This window comes from Corvus kubaryi, unplaced genomic scaffold (genome assembly GCF_017639235.1).
Source record: "Corvus kubaryi isolate FWS band 111438036 unplaced genomic scaffold, C.kubaryi_AGA036_p1.0 136, whole genome shotgun sequence".
In the NCBI taxonomy this organism is placed as follows: domain Eukaryota; kingdom Metazoa; phylum Chordata; class Aves; order Passeriformes; family Corvidae; genus Corvus; species Corvus kubaryi.
In genome coordinates this window covers 9,472,174-9,488,608 of record NW_024580670.1, presented here as the reverse complement: position 1 = coordinate 9,488,608, position 16,435 = coordinate 9,472,174, and the positions used below count along the sequence as shown (strand labels likewise).

The window sequence follows — 16,435 nt, the reverse complement described above, 5'->3', positions numbered from 1 at the left end:
GGGTTCCTTTAGAAATAGAATTGCCTCAAGCCCATCAGGATGTTTTTTAGGCAATAGTCGCACCATTGCAAAGGGTATTTGTGATCTGAATTGCAGCCAGATTAAATACATTATTAAATATACAAAGCATCATGCAGCTGTAGTTATCCCCAGGATGACTCACTCCTGGTGTACAGTGATTTAGCCAGAGGAGAAAGGTATTGGAGGAGGAAGGTGCAAATGTTCTTCACAGGTCATTCCTGTAGCTGCCACATCAGTCCTCTCTCCAAGCCACTCTCTCCTTTCCCTTCTTCATGGAATCCCTTGAGTTGGAAGGAACCTCCTTTGGAAGCACTGCCATGAAAGAACCCCATGGACAAATAAAAATACTCCCCTTATTTGGGAGACTTCCAACAACATAAATGTTTACACTGAGACCACATGGGTGAGGGAAAGTGAGTGCCTGTGGCTGTACCTGCTGTCCACTGTGAAGAGGAACATGGGCACAGCCACTCCAGCAGCACCCACATCTGCTCATCCTGCCCCAGGGCTAGGGGCCTTGGCCTCGTGGCCGGGAATCTCCTCTCTGCAGAGGGCAACCCAAGTGCACCAGCCTCCCTCACTGTAAGAAGGTATTTGGCAGGATTTGACGGTCGAGAATAATTCCAGATGAAACACGCCAGATTGAAGGATTTCTGCATAATTAGGGATATAATACTGTATTTAAGAATCTCCTAAATACCCGCAGTTAACAGAGGGTAGCGTGTTCAGTGGAAACCCATCTCCCATCACCAGGGACTAAAGCTGGCACTAAGTGGATGCAGATCTTCACTTTCTTTAATACCTCAGCAGCCAAAAAAAGCATTCTAGACTTTTCTAGAATGGGCCTAAGTCCACTGCAGATATCCTGGGCTGGATGCCCCAGCTCAGAGGCATCCAGTGTTGCCAAAACAGCAAAGTGGCTGTACTGGTACCCAGGCTTTGGGAAAGTTTCTATAGCAACAGGACACAAAGAGAATTTAGGTGTTTACATGGTGCAGCTGATTTACGCCATCACAGCTGTGTTTAAGTCATTGAGGCTGAGGGAAAAGCCTGAAAAATAAGATGCAGTTCCCCATCAGAGGAGTTTTTCTACTCTTTGTTTCATCCCCCCAACAGTTTTTAAGTCTCAGATTTTGTGCTGATAGGTCACTTTTCTGTTACCTCTTCCAAGGCCCATCCCTGGCTAGATGCTTTCTTTATATTCCACCTGTTGAAAGCTCATAGAATCCCAAATTTTCAAGCTTTCAGAAAGACCTAGTCCAGAGAGTACTGCAAGATGCACTCTTCTCAAAGCATCAGGTGGAAATATGTTGGTTGGTTACTGGGCAGCATCACTTCTTACTGGAGAAGAACAGGACAGCTATGCAAGCACATTTTCTAAGTATACATCCAGATTTTCTGCAAAGCTGCTAGGCAGCAGTGGACAGCACCACCACCAGCTCTTCCTCCATGGGGCACCCTAGTGCATGGGGAGCTGCAAGGTGGGCAAATCTCTGCACTGAGGCCAGGAACACACTGAACAGCAGCTCTATGCCATGAGGTCACAGATTTAAAGCTGGTGGGGGACCTTCCCATGTGTTTTCTCACCAGCCCACAGACGTCCCTGGAATTAGCTCATCCTCACATCACTGCAGAGAACACCTAGCCTAGCGGAAACCCCAGGACAGAAGTGTCACCTCAACAAGCTGATCTCAGTGCTCAATTTAAAGGTGAAGTCTTCCTGCCACTCCAGTCCCATGCTGCAGCAGCCACTCCTCGACATGTTATTGCTCCCTCTGCCCCTGGATTGGCAGCCTCTGCTTGTCCAGAGGGATGAGTGCACAAGAGTGTGCTGCCCTCACACAACATACCACCAGTATGGAAACACTCTTTGGGGTGAAATTTGAAGCTCTGCTGTCACTGGTGTTTGCAGCCCTGCAGGCTCCTGCCCCAGCACATTGCCTGTCCCCTGTCCCTGAGCCCTGGGGTGACACAGCAGATTTATGCACCCAGAAATGAGATGCTCACCTCTGTCACAGGGTGGAGGAAATGGCAGCTGCAAAGTTCAATGTGCCATTGGGACAGCTATGGCTTTTCCCAAGACAATATTGCTGCCCAATTGCTGTCACAGCTTCCCTCCCTATCCTTTCACCTTCTTTGGACTTTAACAAATTAGGAGCTTCACTTCAGTTTTGAAGTAGCAAAAGTTTCAAAGGAAGTGAGAGGTGACCATTCACTGTTTTCTCTCACCTTTCTTACAGATGAAGAGCTCCTAAAGGACAGTGCCACAAAGCCTTCCTCCCACTGCTACCTCACACCCCCCCTCCCTGAAAACACTTGCTGGAAGGCAGTTAAAACTTAAAAAAATAATAAAATGGTGAAAAGGACAGGCAAGGAAAGGGATGCATGGGGATTGAGCAGACAGCAGATTAATAGCCTGGCATTTATGGCAGTTTAATAATAGAGCTGTCACAATAGGAGAGATTTACTAATTGCAGAGTCATTTGCTATGGATTCCCATCAAGCTGCCATTTAAATCGCTGCACAGTTTTTAAGATGTCTTTTGAAACTGGGGAAGAGGGGAGAAGGGACAACACCCACAGTACTTATACAGCTAAATTTAGGAAAGCATTGTGTTTTCATAGAGATGACCAAGCTGATAAGGAAGCAAGGAAGGAGCCAGCAGCGCTGCAAGCCCAAAGGAGCTGGGGAGGAAGGGGGGCAGGGATTTGTGTCTGAGCCCCACCACACAATAAGCAGGTCTTACATCTGGGGACACGGCTTTGACCTCAAACTAAGCCCTGGAGAGTTTTACACAGCTTTAACCAGTGACCTGCTAATACCTCCAACATCTCCCCAGGCACTGAGCTATAGCTCCAACATGTCTTTTGCAGTATTAGTCAGCACCGAGTTTAGGGGCAAAACGCCATCTTAAACCACAGATAGAAGAGTTGTAATCTCTTGGGTCTGTCAGCAGGGAGGATCAAGTTGGTCCTTCTTCTACTGACTTCAAAGTGAGCAGTAAGCTCCTAATTCATACGTTCTCATCACACAGAGCCTCAACCTGAGGCATGCACAGCTATTTCTGTCGGGGCAACCTGGTGACAGCATGCCGCAGAGCTCTGCACACCACCTCCAGAACTTGGCTCTTCTCTCTCATGTCCCTGAGGCCACCAGTGCCAGGCCAGGGAGTGATTCACAGAGCTGTGAATCCTACTAGACTCATGACACCAGGATTGTAGGAAAATTAAAACAGGTTGTGAAATTTTTCCAACTAAATCCTCAAGTGACAGTTGTTACGCGGTGAAAATACCTCATTCCAGTCAAACCTGGTGTTCCTCAGCCTTGACCAAAAGTTTCCAGCACAGCCCAGAGAGAATTAAAACCAACCCAAGTGCAAGCAAGAGACCTGGTGAATAAGGGAACCACAGAATGGAAGATGATTCTCAATCAGGAAAAAGAGCCTGGAGCTTTATATACTAGAAGGGCACCCTTACCTTTTGGGAAAGAAAAAGGGCTCTCAGCACTATCAGGAGCACTTCTGCATCCAGCAGTCCTTTACCCCACACTCCCACCCTCCCCAGCATCACTCTCTGGGACTCATTTGCCCCAGAACAAAAGGGTGCAGCTGTCCTTTGCACCCTAGTCCTTGCACCTGCAGAGGCACAATAAACCACCACCACCACCAGGATGCCAAGAGAGCCTCAGGTCACTCCACTTGGTGCCATGGGAGAGGTGGGGGAGAAGCTTTTTGGGGGCCCAAGGCAGTGATGCTATCCCATCTCAACCAGCAGCCCAAGGGGAGGCCATGCCTTCTCTGTCATACATGTTCTCGTAGCTCAGCTGAGAGGTTGAAGAAAAGGCTATTTTATTCCTCTTTCCCTTTAGGGAAACAGGGCTCTCTCAGAAGTTCAGCCAGGACTTTGCAGAGCATCAACAATTAGCAGCCTACAAGGGTGCATGGTCGGGCTTTTGTGGCATTTCAATTCTGCTGTCATTTAATAACCATCCATGACTCAGGCTTTCCTCCCACATGCTGTGGCCCAGCACTCCTGATCTTTTTCATCTATTTGGATCCACTGGTACAGAAGATAAAAATGAGCTAAACAAGACTGCTTTGCCATTACACCTGCAACTAATCTGACACACCAAGAGCATGATTTGATCAGGTATTAAATTTTGTCCTGGTCTCCAGACTGTTGTTCAAATACATTTGCAAAAAGGATGCTGTATTAAGGCAACATAGAGCTCTTCCTATACTTTCTCTGAGGACAGGACAAGGCAGCACCAGCCCCCATCCAGCCCCAGCATCCGACTCTTGCTGCAGCTGTTTCTAAATGGTTTTGGCCTACCAGGAACACATTTAGACACAGATGAGAAGTGTCACATGGAGTTTTCTTCTCAGAGGCAATCAATCCCCATTTTACATTTAGCAGAGATAAGATGGCTGAAGCATAATTGATTTTATTTTATGGGATGTTATACAATGAGCATCCTTAAACAGAATTCAGTTATAATGAACATACAGTACAAGATGAGTCTTCACTGAGGCAAATGCCATTGCCTAGGGACAAGTTCAGATCTAAGTAACATCGGATTCATTACTCTGCATCTCAGATGAGGCTCTTCAGTCATGTTAAGTCAAATGTACCAACATTTATGTTCCCCATGCATTCCCATCAAGATGAGGACAATGTTTACCACCAGCTCCCTTGCTAATTGAATGCCTCCCACTGCGCCTGTTTCACTTTGGAAAGTCCTTTTCCTTCTGTGTTTTCCTGTCAACTCATCTGTGGTACTTGGGAAAATCTCACCCCAGGCTTTGCAGTGAAATTTGGATCAATGGGAGAAGTTAGGGCCACTTCTCTTTGCTTCCCTGAAGAGCCACCCCAGTGCCCAGGTTTCTGGATCCTTCTCACGCTGCTCCAGTTTGGAGGCCACGGCTGGCAGTCCCACCACCAGTCCCTCCTACATCACCATAGGCACCCACCTGCTCTGGAGAGGAGCATTTGCTTGTTTAGACAGGTGCACCCCATCACCCTTGGCCCCAGGATCTGGCTCTGCTCCAGGAGCTACGGGGACACATCTTCCCACCCCCACTAGCACAGCCCACTCTAAGCACTGCATTGTCTGCCACCAGACACCACCTCTCTATGGATTACAAGCCCAAGGAGTTAAGTCACCCCGCCAGCAAGCTGGAGAGCAAACACAACTAACCAGTGAGAGAAGCTTTTCTTTTAACCTGTGAAAATGCTGGGCTCAGGTAGGGGCAAAAGAGGATTGAAGCAGTGTTTGAGCTACATAAGTGAGGGGTGGGGATGTAAATTTGGAAAGTCCCATTTAAAGCCGCTCCCAAGACTGATGAGGCAAAAATTAAGGGGAAAATATGAAAACTAAGAAGAGAAATAGTGGAAACACACACAAAAACTGAGAGGTTTTTGCAGTTTGGTTTTTCTTTAATGTTAGTTTTTTGCCCATATTCCCTCCCCAGCCCATCTTCCAAGTCTGAGCTTCAGTCTTACTTTCCTCATGCATGGAGCAGGGGAATGAGGGAAGCAAAGAGAGGAGGCTGCTCTGGAGTCTGTAGAGCCTAAGACGCTCCAACAACACTCTACTGAGTTTAGCCATCGCATATTAATACAAGCTGTGTCTGATCAGAAACTGAGTAATTAGAACAGCCTGGAAGGTTAATGGCATGCACCACCTACCATCACCTCATTAGAGGAGACTCTGTAATCCAGACACCAGTATTGCACCTGATTAGTGCCAACTCACAGCGTGATAGATGGCAGAGCTAACTCTGAACCCTAACGAAGCTGCACAAGGGAGCTGCTCCCCAATCACATGAGATTGCCAGCATGACTTGGATGGTGGCATGGCTCTGCCTTCAGTTTTACAACTCCAATTTTTCTTTCCAGGAAAGAATTGGAGGAGAGGGCCAAAAATGCCATTCCCACACCCCAGGAGAAATTCCACAGAATGTAGAGCTGTCCATTCATCATAGCTTTACTGCTGGACTTCATGGCATCAGTGAAACTCAGAAAACTGGAGTGAAGATTGTATGGTGTCTTACCTAAAAATCACACAGGTCGCACTTATATTGACTGCCACACTTCAAACTGTTCACTAGAGTTGTGCTACGAATTTCTATTTTGACACAAACCATTAACACACATTAAAGATCTCCTCTTCGTAACTCCTTATCCAGAACATCAAGCACAACACAAAGCAAAAGCCCTCCCCAGTCCAGCAAGTACCTCTGCAGTAAGTGCACTACAGTTTGTCTACATTTCAGAAGGATAACACTGCTTCTGAACAGTTCACTATGTTCAAAGATTGTCCAGTTATAAAGAAAAAAAAAATAGAGGGGAAAAAAGTGAAGGAAAACATCCAACCCCACTAAGTCTGATGGGTTGTCACTGGTTGTTTCCCACTAAGTTAGTCCACTGCTGAAAAAGGAAACTGAGAAACCTGTGTTTCCTTGGCATAGAGACCAAAACAGCCAAGAGGAAAAGCTGTTGACAAGGAAATGGTCTTTGGATCGTACCTTGCAGCTGGGAGGAGAGCTGAAGTAAAGCAATTCAGCCCTGCCAGTTGTTTCTCTGTCATGTAGCTCCAAAAATCCTCTAAGTTTAAAGAAAAAAAGAAAAATCCCTTGAGGAAGAGAAGCTCCCAAGCTACAGTGTGACTCAGCCACCAATCTCCCAAGGACGAGATGTTTCTGCTGTGCTTCAGCTGCCTTTTAGAACTTTGATCTAATTAGACTCTCATTGTGGGAAACAGACTATCTTCCACCACAGTGCTGCACAGCCCTGGGACCTCTGGCTGACTACACCTTTCCCTGTGACAGGGTGAAAACCAGTTGAAGTAAGCAGCACTATTTCCTTTGTCCTGGGGACAGTCTACAAAACCCCTCATCTTGAGGTCCAGGGCAGCAGACAGCTTGTATGGAATCTCTTACCTCCACAGACCCTTCTTAAGAAGCACTTGGGAGCCTGGATGCCACTCCATGTGACAGACACCTGTACTCGTGGGCTGAGTGATGGCAGTGGAGGCAGGGAAGGATGACCTGTGGGGTTTTCTTCAGCCAGATGATATGCTCAGAAACACGACAGAGCCTTGGGCTATTTCAAATTTTTGGTTCCAAATTACTTCATGTCTCTGATGAACTTGCTTCAGCATCCAGGCTGTGTTTACAGCCCAGATACTCAGCATGGGCTTTGTCTCCAGTCTAGGATCAGGCATCTCAGTGTCTTGTGTGGGCACTCATGTATTAGATCTGCTCTTGATCAGATGAAGTTGGAACAAAAGTCTCTCCCATCCCAGGATACTCTACAGGGAGACAGAGCACCTCAGAGGGAGATAAGAGGCTCAATTTCAGCAAGAAGGACTTCCAAAAAGTACCTGCACTTTGTTACACTTCAGTCTCCAGGCAGGATCCCAGAGGCAGTGGTGGAACTTATCCAAGTCATTATTTTCTGCAGAAACAGAAAGAGAAGCTACAAGACTTTTTCCTCCCATCACTCTAAATCTAGAATCTCTTTAAAAGCCTTAAACTCTGCATTTATGCATTACCTGAAAGTGCCAAGAGCAACCACGAACAGGTAACCAGGAGGAAATCCCACTATGATCATTCCAGGTCCTTCCAGGCAATGTCACAAAAGACAGGCTCAAAATGTGCCTGTATTAGTAGCCTGCTGAGTATCTGCTCAGAAGATGTGTTCATTAGCAATGGCACCTCTACTATTTTAACTGCAAACAGGACCTGTGATCTGCATTTATGCTATTTGCAGAGTTCAGAGCAGACACTGCTTGGGAAGCTGCCTCCATTCATCACTACCAGCACTGCTTGAGCCACAGTGCAGCTGCTAATTAGCAATCAATTTATGTTTCCAATTCTAACATCAATATTATTTTGAAGCTTTTATTAATGTCATGGAGAGACGCCCACAAGTGTAGCACGAGTACTGCTGACCTTTCAAAGCAACTAGAGAAGGGTCACAAGAGATATTCCTCTCTCATTTATATATCCCCCCAGGTAACGCTGATGCTGAAGGGCACAGTCAGAGGGATGGAGTCACATTTGTGCCGACAGCCCAGCAACTGCGGCTGCTCTGGCTGCCACCGGTGCCAAGGGCAAGGCCAGTCCCGCTGTCCTGCGCCGGATCCATGAGCTGGAGGAGCCCTGGAGCCATGAGCCAACTCTGCCCTCTTGCGATTACAGCCAGGCTTCCAACCTCTCCCCCCCTCCCCTTACATCAGCGGGGAAGAGGGCTCTTCTCCAGAAAAGCACCTACTTCCGACACACGTTACATTTATCGTTTATTTATTGAACTCTCCAAGAGACAGAAGCCGCTGGATGACGGTGGGTTTAGCAGATTCCTCAACAGAGCAGGGGACATTCAGGGCAATTCCTCCTCCTCTCTGGGAGCAGCCCAGACCTCAGGTTTGCTCCACGCTTTGCAAGAGGGATTTGATTTAGCCCCGTGTTTGGCAGTGCCCAGCACTCTGCCTTTGCCTCAGGCTGCAGCACTGCGGACACAGGGCTGTCTGTAGGGAGCACGCTGGACACGCACGCAAGCCTCTAACATCCTGGGTATGTACACAGGCTCTTCAGCTCAACTAATCTCTAAAAAGGGCTGGAGAAACCTGTCCCTACCATCATGTCCTCATCCTTCCTTACCGCTCACCAAAGCCAAGTCAGTTCCACAATATATTCCTGCATGTTCCATCCCAAGGCAAGGGCTGGCTGGAGAATAAAGACAGGAAACCCTTTCGTTTCGTCACCTGTAAAATGTTTTCTCTTCCAAAAAGAGAAAACGTTTTCTCTTCCAAAAAAGGAGCATCACTCGTTTCAGAGGCTGCTACACCAGGGCTGAGCCTAAGGCTGCAAGGTAAAGCAGCGCTGTGCTCCAGCCTCGCCTGCAATGCGTGGAGCTCCACGAGGGAGCAGCATGTCCCTTCAGTTGGGAGTGCTGGACTCCACAACTCCTTTTAAAATGGCTAACGGAGAGCTGCAGGAGGACAACGGGGACAGGAAGGGATGCAGGTTAATGTTTTTATTCTTACACGCACGTATATACAGGGTCACAACAAGACCCTTTTCTTTCTGCAAGAAAGAGGGTGCTGCTGCAATGCACAGTGGATTTTTTTCTTGCTTTGTTGTCTGTATAAGCCAACCTACCAGAGTAAATAACTGCTAGACAGTTTAAAAATAAATTATTTTAAAAGCCCAAGCAGCAAAAACAAACACCACCCCAAAACCAAACAACCCCACCAGGTGTCAGGGGGAGTTAGGCTTCAGAACAGATTTCAATCCGGCTACACCAGGCTATTCAGGATTCACAAGTCAGGTATTGAAGCCAGGAAGGCCTGACTTGGCCATCATAATAGCTTGTTGATAATACAGTCAAGTCCAACAGAAGCACAGGATACCCTTTGTCTTTTCCTTTCCCAGCCTTTTGACAGAAGTGAGATCGTGTTTTGACATTTGCCTTTGCTGCTCCCCTCGTGTAAACTCAGCAAGACACAAAATTCCTGTGCTAACTTGTATTAAGTCTCACAAACAGTAAAGAAAGAAAAAAATTAATATTCTTCAGCCCCTGAAGCCAGGACTTTTTGAAGGCACAGAGCAGCCAACTAGAAGGTGATGGGGAATAGGTTGAAGACAGTTCACACAAGAGCTTTCTGCACCATGGTATTGATTATGTGAGGAGTAAGATTACACAGTGTTATTTCCACTGAGTTATGTACCCAGGACTGCTCAACTGGATCCCTACCAGATCAGCACCCATTCATTTGGTGGTGATGGACATATAAAAGTCCCTCACACAGTGGCAGCAGCAAAGCTTTACAGACTTCAGTAGGAAACAGTGGAGTGGGCACTGCATAGTGCCACGGTGGGTAAGAGAACACAGCACAAAGCAGGAGCAGCACAGGTTATTTATTGTCAAGATAATACTATCAAAAATGTTTACTCGGTATATGTTGGAAAGTGAACAGTGACCACTACTTTATGAAAGACCTTCTAACTCTGGCTGAGCATGAAAACAGAATAAGCAGAAAGCTGCAACGTGTCTGCCTGGGAGCTTGGGGATAACGCACAAAATCCCCACCATCGGTTGCTGCACCACCAAAGGAATGTGGGAGAAACTGGTAATACATTTAAGTGCTACCAAAATATTTATATACATATATATATATTCCTACATATGTTTCTCCACAGAAGCTTGTTACATATGTCTCTGTCACATTATGTCACCACTGCATGTCACTGTTTAGACAAAACGACGAGGAAGGATTTGAGCAAGGGTTTAAAAGTTCTGTCGGGGATAAGGATGATGAGGGATGCCCTCATCAGTGTTATGAGGGCAAAGAAAGGAAACAGGAATATCTCAAGGAAAAAGAAAAAAAATATCAGCACTTGCCTTTCACAATGTTGTTTCAGAAAGTGTCAGAAAAACCCAACCCCAAGAAACATCACCTGGTACAGGAATTACACTTTAGAATAGACAATTATTTCCAGCTAGGATGTTTCTCAGGGCTAACTTGTAGAAAAACCACTCCAAGGCTGCAGTCCCACACTGTTGGGGCCTGTCCCAGAGTCCTGCTAGGGGTGGCCATAGAGAAGTGTAGGAATTCTCTGGGAAGAGCGTTTTGGTCATTGCCCAAATACCTTTTGTCAGGTCTTGTGTTCTGATAGCTAACACCCAGATGTTTCGCTTGCTTGGTTGTTTCTTTCTGTGATACTCACTAATCTCACCCAGTTGTGTAAGGCCTCCCTCCCACATTTCCCCCCTCCCAGATAAACCAGGTGTAGATGGAGCAAGAACTCAGAGTGGCAGATGACTTGCTGGATGCCCCAGCCCCTAAAGACACACACACCCACACTAGGTAGAGCTGCTCCATGAATTAGCACTGAATCTCAGATCTGTCAAACTCAATGAATGCTGATTGATATAACCTTTTAATTAATGGATTTTGTCAGGAAAAGAAAGGAAAATTATAACACTGCCCAAACTACTGCAATAGTTGATGTGGACTGGAGAGTCAGCTTCCCCTGTCCCCTCACTCCCAAAGCCAGCCTCTTACAAAGCCTTTTATCTACATTTTCTGATTTCAACCACAGGAGTTTAAAAAATCCAGTAAACCCAACTGTGCCATCTCATTCCATCAAAACCTCTCTCCCACAGCAACCAGCTGAAAGGCTGGTTGATGCTTACAGGAGAGTCTTACAGACCAAAGCATACCAAGCTTGCTTAAACACACCTGCTTTCCAAAAGGCTTGTCTGGATATCTCCTGATTAGCTCCGAGTCCAGCGCAGGTCAACAGCAGATGAAAGGCAGGCATTTAGCAAGCACCAAACTGCTACAAGACTGCGCTCCCCAACTTCCTACTCAGTCCTGTACTTCCAGTTGCCTTGCTCCAAGCCTCCTCACTTGCATCCCAGAAATTTGGATGTCAGCAGGTCAAAGGCAACAGTGTTGTCTCCAGTTGGGACTCACCCATGTTGGACATCCTGCATCTTTCTTGCTATGACACACAAGTTCAGCTAGTTCCACATCATTAATGCTATAATTTTTAATTTATTATCATTCTTATTATTATTACTAAAAGAGTGGTTAACATTTCCAGGATTCCTGTTGGTCACCCTGCAGCCACTGAACACACACACACACCAGCTCCCAACACCGAGCACTGAGCAGACAAGTTGCTCTTAGCAGCTGTGTCACTTCCCTTCCTGGGGGACAGGAATGAAAACCACTGTGGTGTAATAGCTTAACCCCAGTCAGTCCGGAGCCAGCACTAACACAAACCAGCAGAGACATCATGATCACAGCATCTTACAGGATTTTTGTTCCCCTACCACCAACAGCCTAATGGAAAATTCTAGTAATATCTAAGCATTCTCCCTACCTACATACTCTAACTCTGATATCCAAGTAGAAATAGGGGACACAAAAATCCATCAAGGAATCCCTTTACAACCTGGAAAAGACAAGAACTGTAGAGATTTTCAAAGCAAATTCTGTTCCTGCAGAGCCCCACAATCAGGGGACCTCAATGAGAGCCATGCACACACACAAACACACTGTGCCATGTGTAGGTGCTCCGTGGAGGGACATGTTTCCCTTGTTAGGGAGATCACAGTCTCCCATGGGCTTTGGTGGCCTCCAGAGTACATTCCTCTGGAGCATCGCTCTCCTGGATAGCAGCAGCACACCCCACTTTAACCCCTTTAATACAAAGATCAGGTCTAAAAGCCTGAAGATTTCTGATCTCCCCGGGCAATTTGTACATGGACTTGAACTACTGAGTGACACAGGTGCCAGAAGGTCAACACTGAGTGACATGGGTGCCAGAAAGTCAACACTCACAGCCCTGCAACACCATCACAAAATACACCACAGACACAGAGGCAACAAGCACTGCTGGCAGAGCATGGCAGGTTTGCTATGGAAGCACACAAAGGTATATTGATCTTCTACAACAGCGTTATTTAGGAGGTGTTTGGGAGATCTAAGGTCCATAGGAAAGAGGTAAGTTGTAATTAGTAGGATAACAGAAAGCAGTATGTAGTAATTAGCTAGATAACTTGCTCATACACATATCTTGGGAACAGAAAAGCAAAGGATAAAGTTGTAATTGTCAGAAAATACGGGGAGAAAAAAAATTTTTAAAAATATATCACTGCACTTTGGCCAGATGCCTCAGGAAGTAAAAGGACACTTATATCTTACAGATTTTGAAAGAAGTAAAAAGTTTGTTGTCTTTAGGGGATCCAGATTTGGATGAAATGCGTTACTAAATGCAATTTCTATTGTATATCACCGCTGCATATTTGGATTCCGTGGCCTCTTGAAGGTGAAGTTTTCTCAATAATCAGCATGCAAAAGGCTTAGAAAACTACAAATAAACCTTCAGCTGAGGCTCAGCAACACAATACCTGTTAGAACAGTGACCCCAGCCTCTGATCTCTTCATCAATCCAAACATCTCCGATACTCACAAGGAGACATCTCCCTAGCCCTGTCCCTGCCTCCCACCCCAGAGGATGGGGATGACTGCAGTCCCTGCTGCAGCAGTGCTCTGTTCCCAGCCAATTCCTCTGTCAGGAAGAGGATAGGAACATGGAAAGCCTCCGAAATTAAAGTAAGTAGTAAAACATCCAGATGAAAAGATTATTCAGTACCTTAAAACATAATTATGGCCAGTTAGGAAGTTAAAGCATATGGATCATAATTTTAGATCTCTAGAAGACAGAGCAGTGGGTTTGGCTTTTGTCACAGCACATGGCTGCTGTCTATAAGGAGGACAGCACAGACACCTTTATAGAAGGCTAGAAGAACATCCTAAGGTATTTGGTGGGGGCAGTTACTTGCAGTTATTTTGTTAAAACCTGCATAGTTTATGTCACCTATAAGTGCAATTCTTAAGGTTGTTTTCCTCGGCATTAAGAACAGCAGGAATCAAAGACTTAAAAGAAAACAGAAAGAGCAACAGAAAACAGCCCACTGCCACAGCAGACCACGCACCACCGCACTGACTCATGCAGAGATTAGATAGCAGGAGCAGTCTGCAACCCTAGTCAAGCAGAACACAAAGTCCTGCTGTTCCAGGAAAAAATAAAGCCAAATAAAATAATTACTTCTCAGGGATGACTCAAGTTCTCCCAACAAGCATCCACCTCACCAACAATTTGGTCACTTCAGAAGAAGCCAGAGTGTACCCTCATGCCCATGGCACACTACCATCTCCAAACTGCTCCAGGTATGCCCAAGGAGACAGCTTCCCACTGCGTTTTCCCACAAAGTCCCAGCTTCTGCAGCATGCTAAATTTAACTATACTGCTGCCTTCAAAGCATCTAATCAAGACCATCACACTTCTGATACCCTTAGTCACCAACAAATAAGGCTTAAACCCACTGCTTTTAACAGGCAAGCCCCAGATATGGTTACAAGAATAAGCCTCCAAAGGCAATCAGCCTTATTATTAGAAGCCCAGAACTAGGGAAGGGAACAGACATGCCACCTCTTTTTCCCCTTCCCAACTCAAACCCAGAAACACAGAGGCAGTCAGGGGATCATAGAAGTTTTGTTCAGTTAATGAAATATCAGCCTCAAGATCTGCAGAAGAGCTTAAACACAGACCTCAGACATGCATCTCACAACCCACCCTGCTCCCTCGTAGGGACATTCGAAACAAAACAAAACAAATGACGGAAGGTTAATTAAGCCACAAAACAAACGAAGACTCCGGTTAGCAGTACAGTTACCTCGGAGTGCCCTCCACCGGAGGAAGGTCTGCAAGAAGTGCATGCTCTTTTTCCTCAGTCCCGGAGGAGGTGGCAGCATTAGCAGGACCGGGGCTGCTCCACAGCTCGCTCACAACCACTCCGGCATCCCCAGCCTCCTGCCAGCCCCAGCACTACCTCGGTCCAGCCTGCGCAAAGTGCACCTGGTCTGCTCTGCTAATCACTGAGGGGGAGTCTGGGGCTTCTCTCTCTCATGCTCTCTCCCGCTTCATATAAGCAATTAGCATGAATAATTACAGCTCTGATAATAATACCCAGCCACCTTTGAGCAAGAGGGAAAAGACTGTAATTAACTCTTTCTCAGGGATCAGAGGAAGTTGAAATAGCGGGAGCCTAATTATCTTCTTCTGGGACGCCTCTTGGCTACCAAGAGGCTCTGGAACATGTGGGAGGCAGAGGTCAAGTAGTATCCTTTCGGAAATCTCTCCATCCAACCTAATTTTATGTGTCTGCTACCCAAGTGATCATTAGATGTGCAAAGGTATGCAAGGGGGAAGAGAACCCCCAGTTTCCCCACACTGTGCTAATTAGCAAGGGGCTGGCCATTCAGAGACTGCCTGCAGAGTTATCCCGTGATGAATCTTTGGCCACCGAGGACTTTGGAGCAGTTCCCCTCCTCGGGGACACATTGTGGTGGTGTGTGGATCCTTCTATGCACAAAGCAGAGCCACACCAGCTGTCAGGAGACCTGACCCCAGGCTGAAGAGGGCACTGATGGCCAAACAGGCTCCCACTATAAACCCAGCACAGAGGCACTCCCACCCCAGAGTTTTCTTCCTGCCCCATTCCCCAGGTTGCAAAGCTAGGGGGAAAGCACATAAATGTTGCAGGTGAGGACTCCAGATCAGCTCAGGAGAGAAACCGGGGTGAGCACATTTAATATGTCTTTGCATCATACTGGCTTTGCCCCCTTCCCAAAGCCTCTCCTGGCAGGCAGGTGGGACAGGCACACGTGCATGTCCTGCTCCCAGTTCCTTCCAAGAAGCAAAACACACTACATGTACCACCCTCCCAAAGGAGTTCTGGTGAGTTCAGAGACTAAAACAATGGATGGTGGCCCTCTGCAATAACTGCCCCAAACTGCCCAAGGCTCTGAACGGGTACATGGGTTCAATGGCTGCTGTAACGTACCCTCTTCATGCACTAAAAAATCTGATAAATAGTGTTATTATACAATCCTGTCATGCTTTATTGCTATTGCAGTATCTGGAGATGTTATTAGAGTGCTGCAGTAGAACAGCTGCCCTCCAAACACTCCAGTCTCTTACTAAAAGAGCACAGGTTTTGTTAACATCTCCTCTTGTATTCCATTGACCTGAAATGTTTAGGAGTGGAAGAATTAACATGTTTATGAACCCTTATCACTACCTTTAGAAAAACTGCTGAAATATTTATGTCTCTAAGCACTTAAGCATTAATATTCATATTACAAAGATTCTACATAATTCTTTAATTTATGAAGTCAAGGTGCTCAGAGCACTGCAGAATATAATCAAGCATATTAAAAATCAACATAATATAAATAAAACCATTTCAGATATTTAATGATTTTGTGAGACTTTACCAAGATGTTGTATGTAATATGTATTTTAACTTTATTTACTTCATCTACTATTTTCCTACAGAACTACCTTTTATTTTGCTAATTTCTTGAAAAATGAGACGGTAAACATATTCCTATAGACTGCCTGACTCCCACAAGTTATTATGTATATTAGCTTCTCTGTAACATGAATAGTTCCATGAGCATTAAGTAGACTAAGTAGTGGAATAAATTGAAGCTTATATATTAAGACCCAGCCCCTGAAATTGTAATTATTAATAAATAACATTATCAATATGGTTCAATGGTTATAATACTGGGATCTTAAAATGCTGTTTTGTTGTGAAAAAAACTATACCTGTTGTACCCACACTTACGGTGTGGCCCAATGTAATTTTAAGAGTTGCTTAAGTTTGAAAAAGAAACGGGTATTTAGGGCTTGAATTTTAATTTTACTGTGATCTAATTGCCAGGGCATCCAGTCCAGCCTGTGCTCTGGATTCTTTCCAGCTTACGTGTTACCCTCAGCATCTCTGACCTAGCAGGCTATTCATGTGCTATTAATGGACACTGGAGG

The 16,435-nt window shown here is 45.8% G+C and overlaps 1 protein-coding gene across 6 annotated transcripts in view; it reads right to left on the bottom strand.

Annotated features, from left to right (window-relative positions):
• GRIP2 (glutamate receptor interacting protein 2) overlaps positions 1–16,435 on the bottom strand; it is a 265,964-nt gene that overhangs the window by 92,903 nt on the left and 156,626 nt on the right. The window contains exon 1 of one of the 6 annotated variants that reach the window (XM_042016452.1): positions 14,277–14,439. The exons of the other annotated variants lie outside the window; for them this stretch is intronic. Coding sequence (XP_041872386.1) covers positions 14,277–14,355 — 79 coding nt within the window. The 5' untranslated portion in view covers positions 14,356–14,439. Of the gene's footprint in view, positions 1–14,276; positions 14,440–16,435 lie in introns of those variants that run through there. 6 annotated transcript variants of the gene reach the window in all.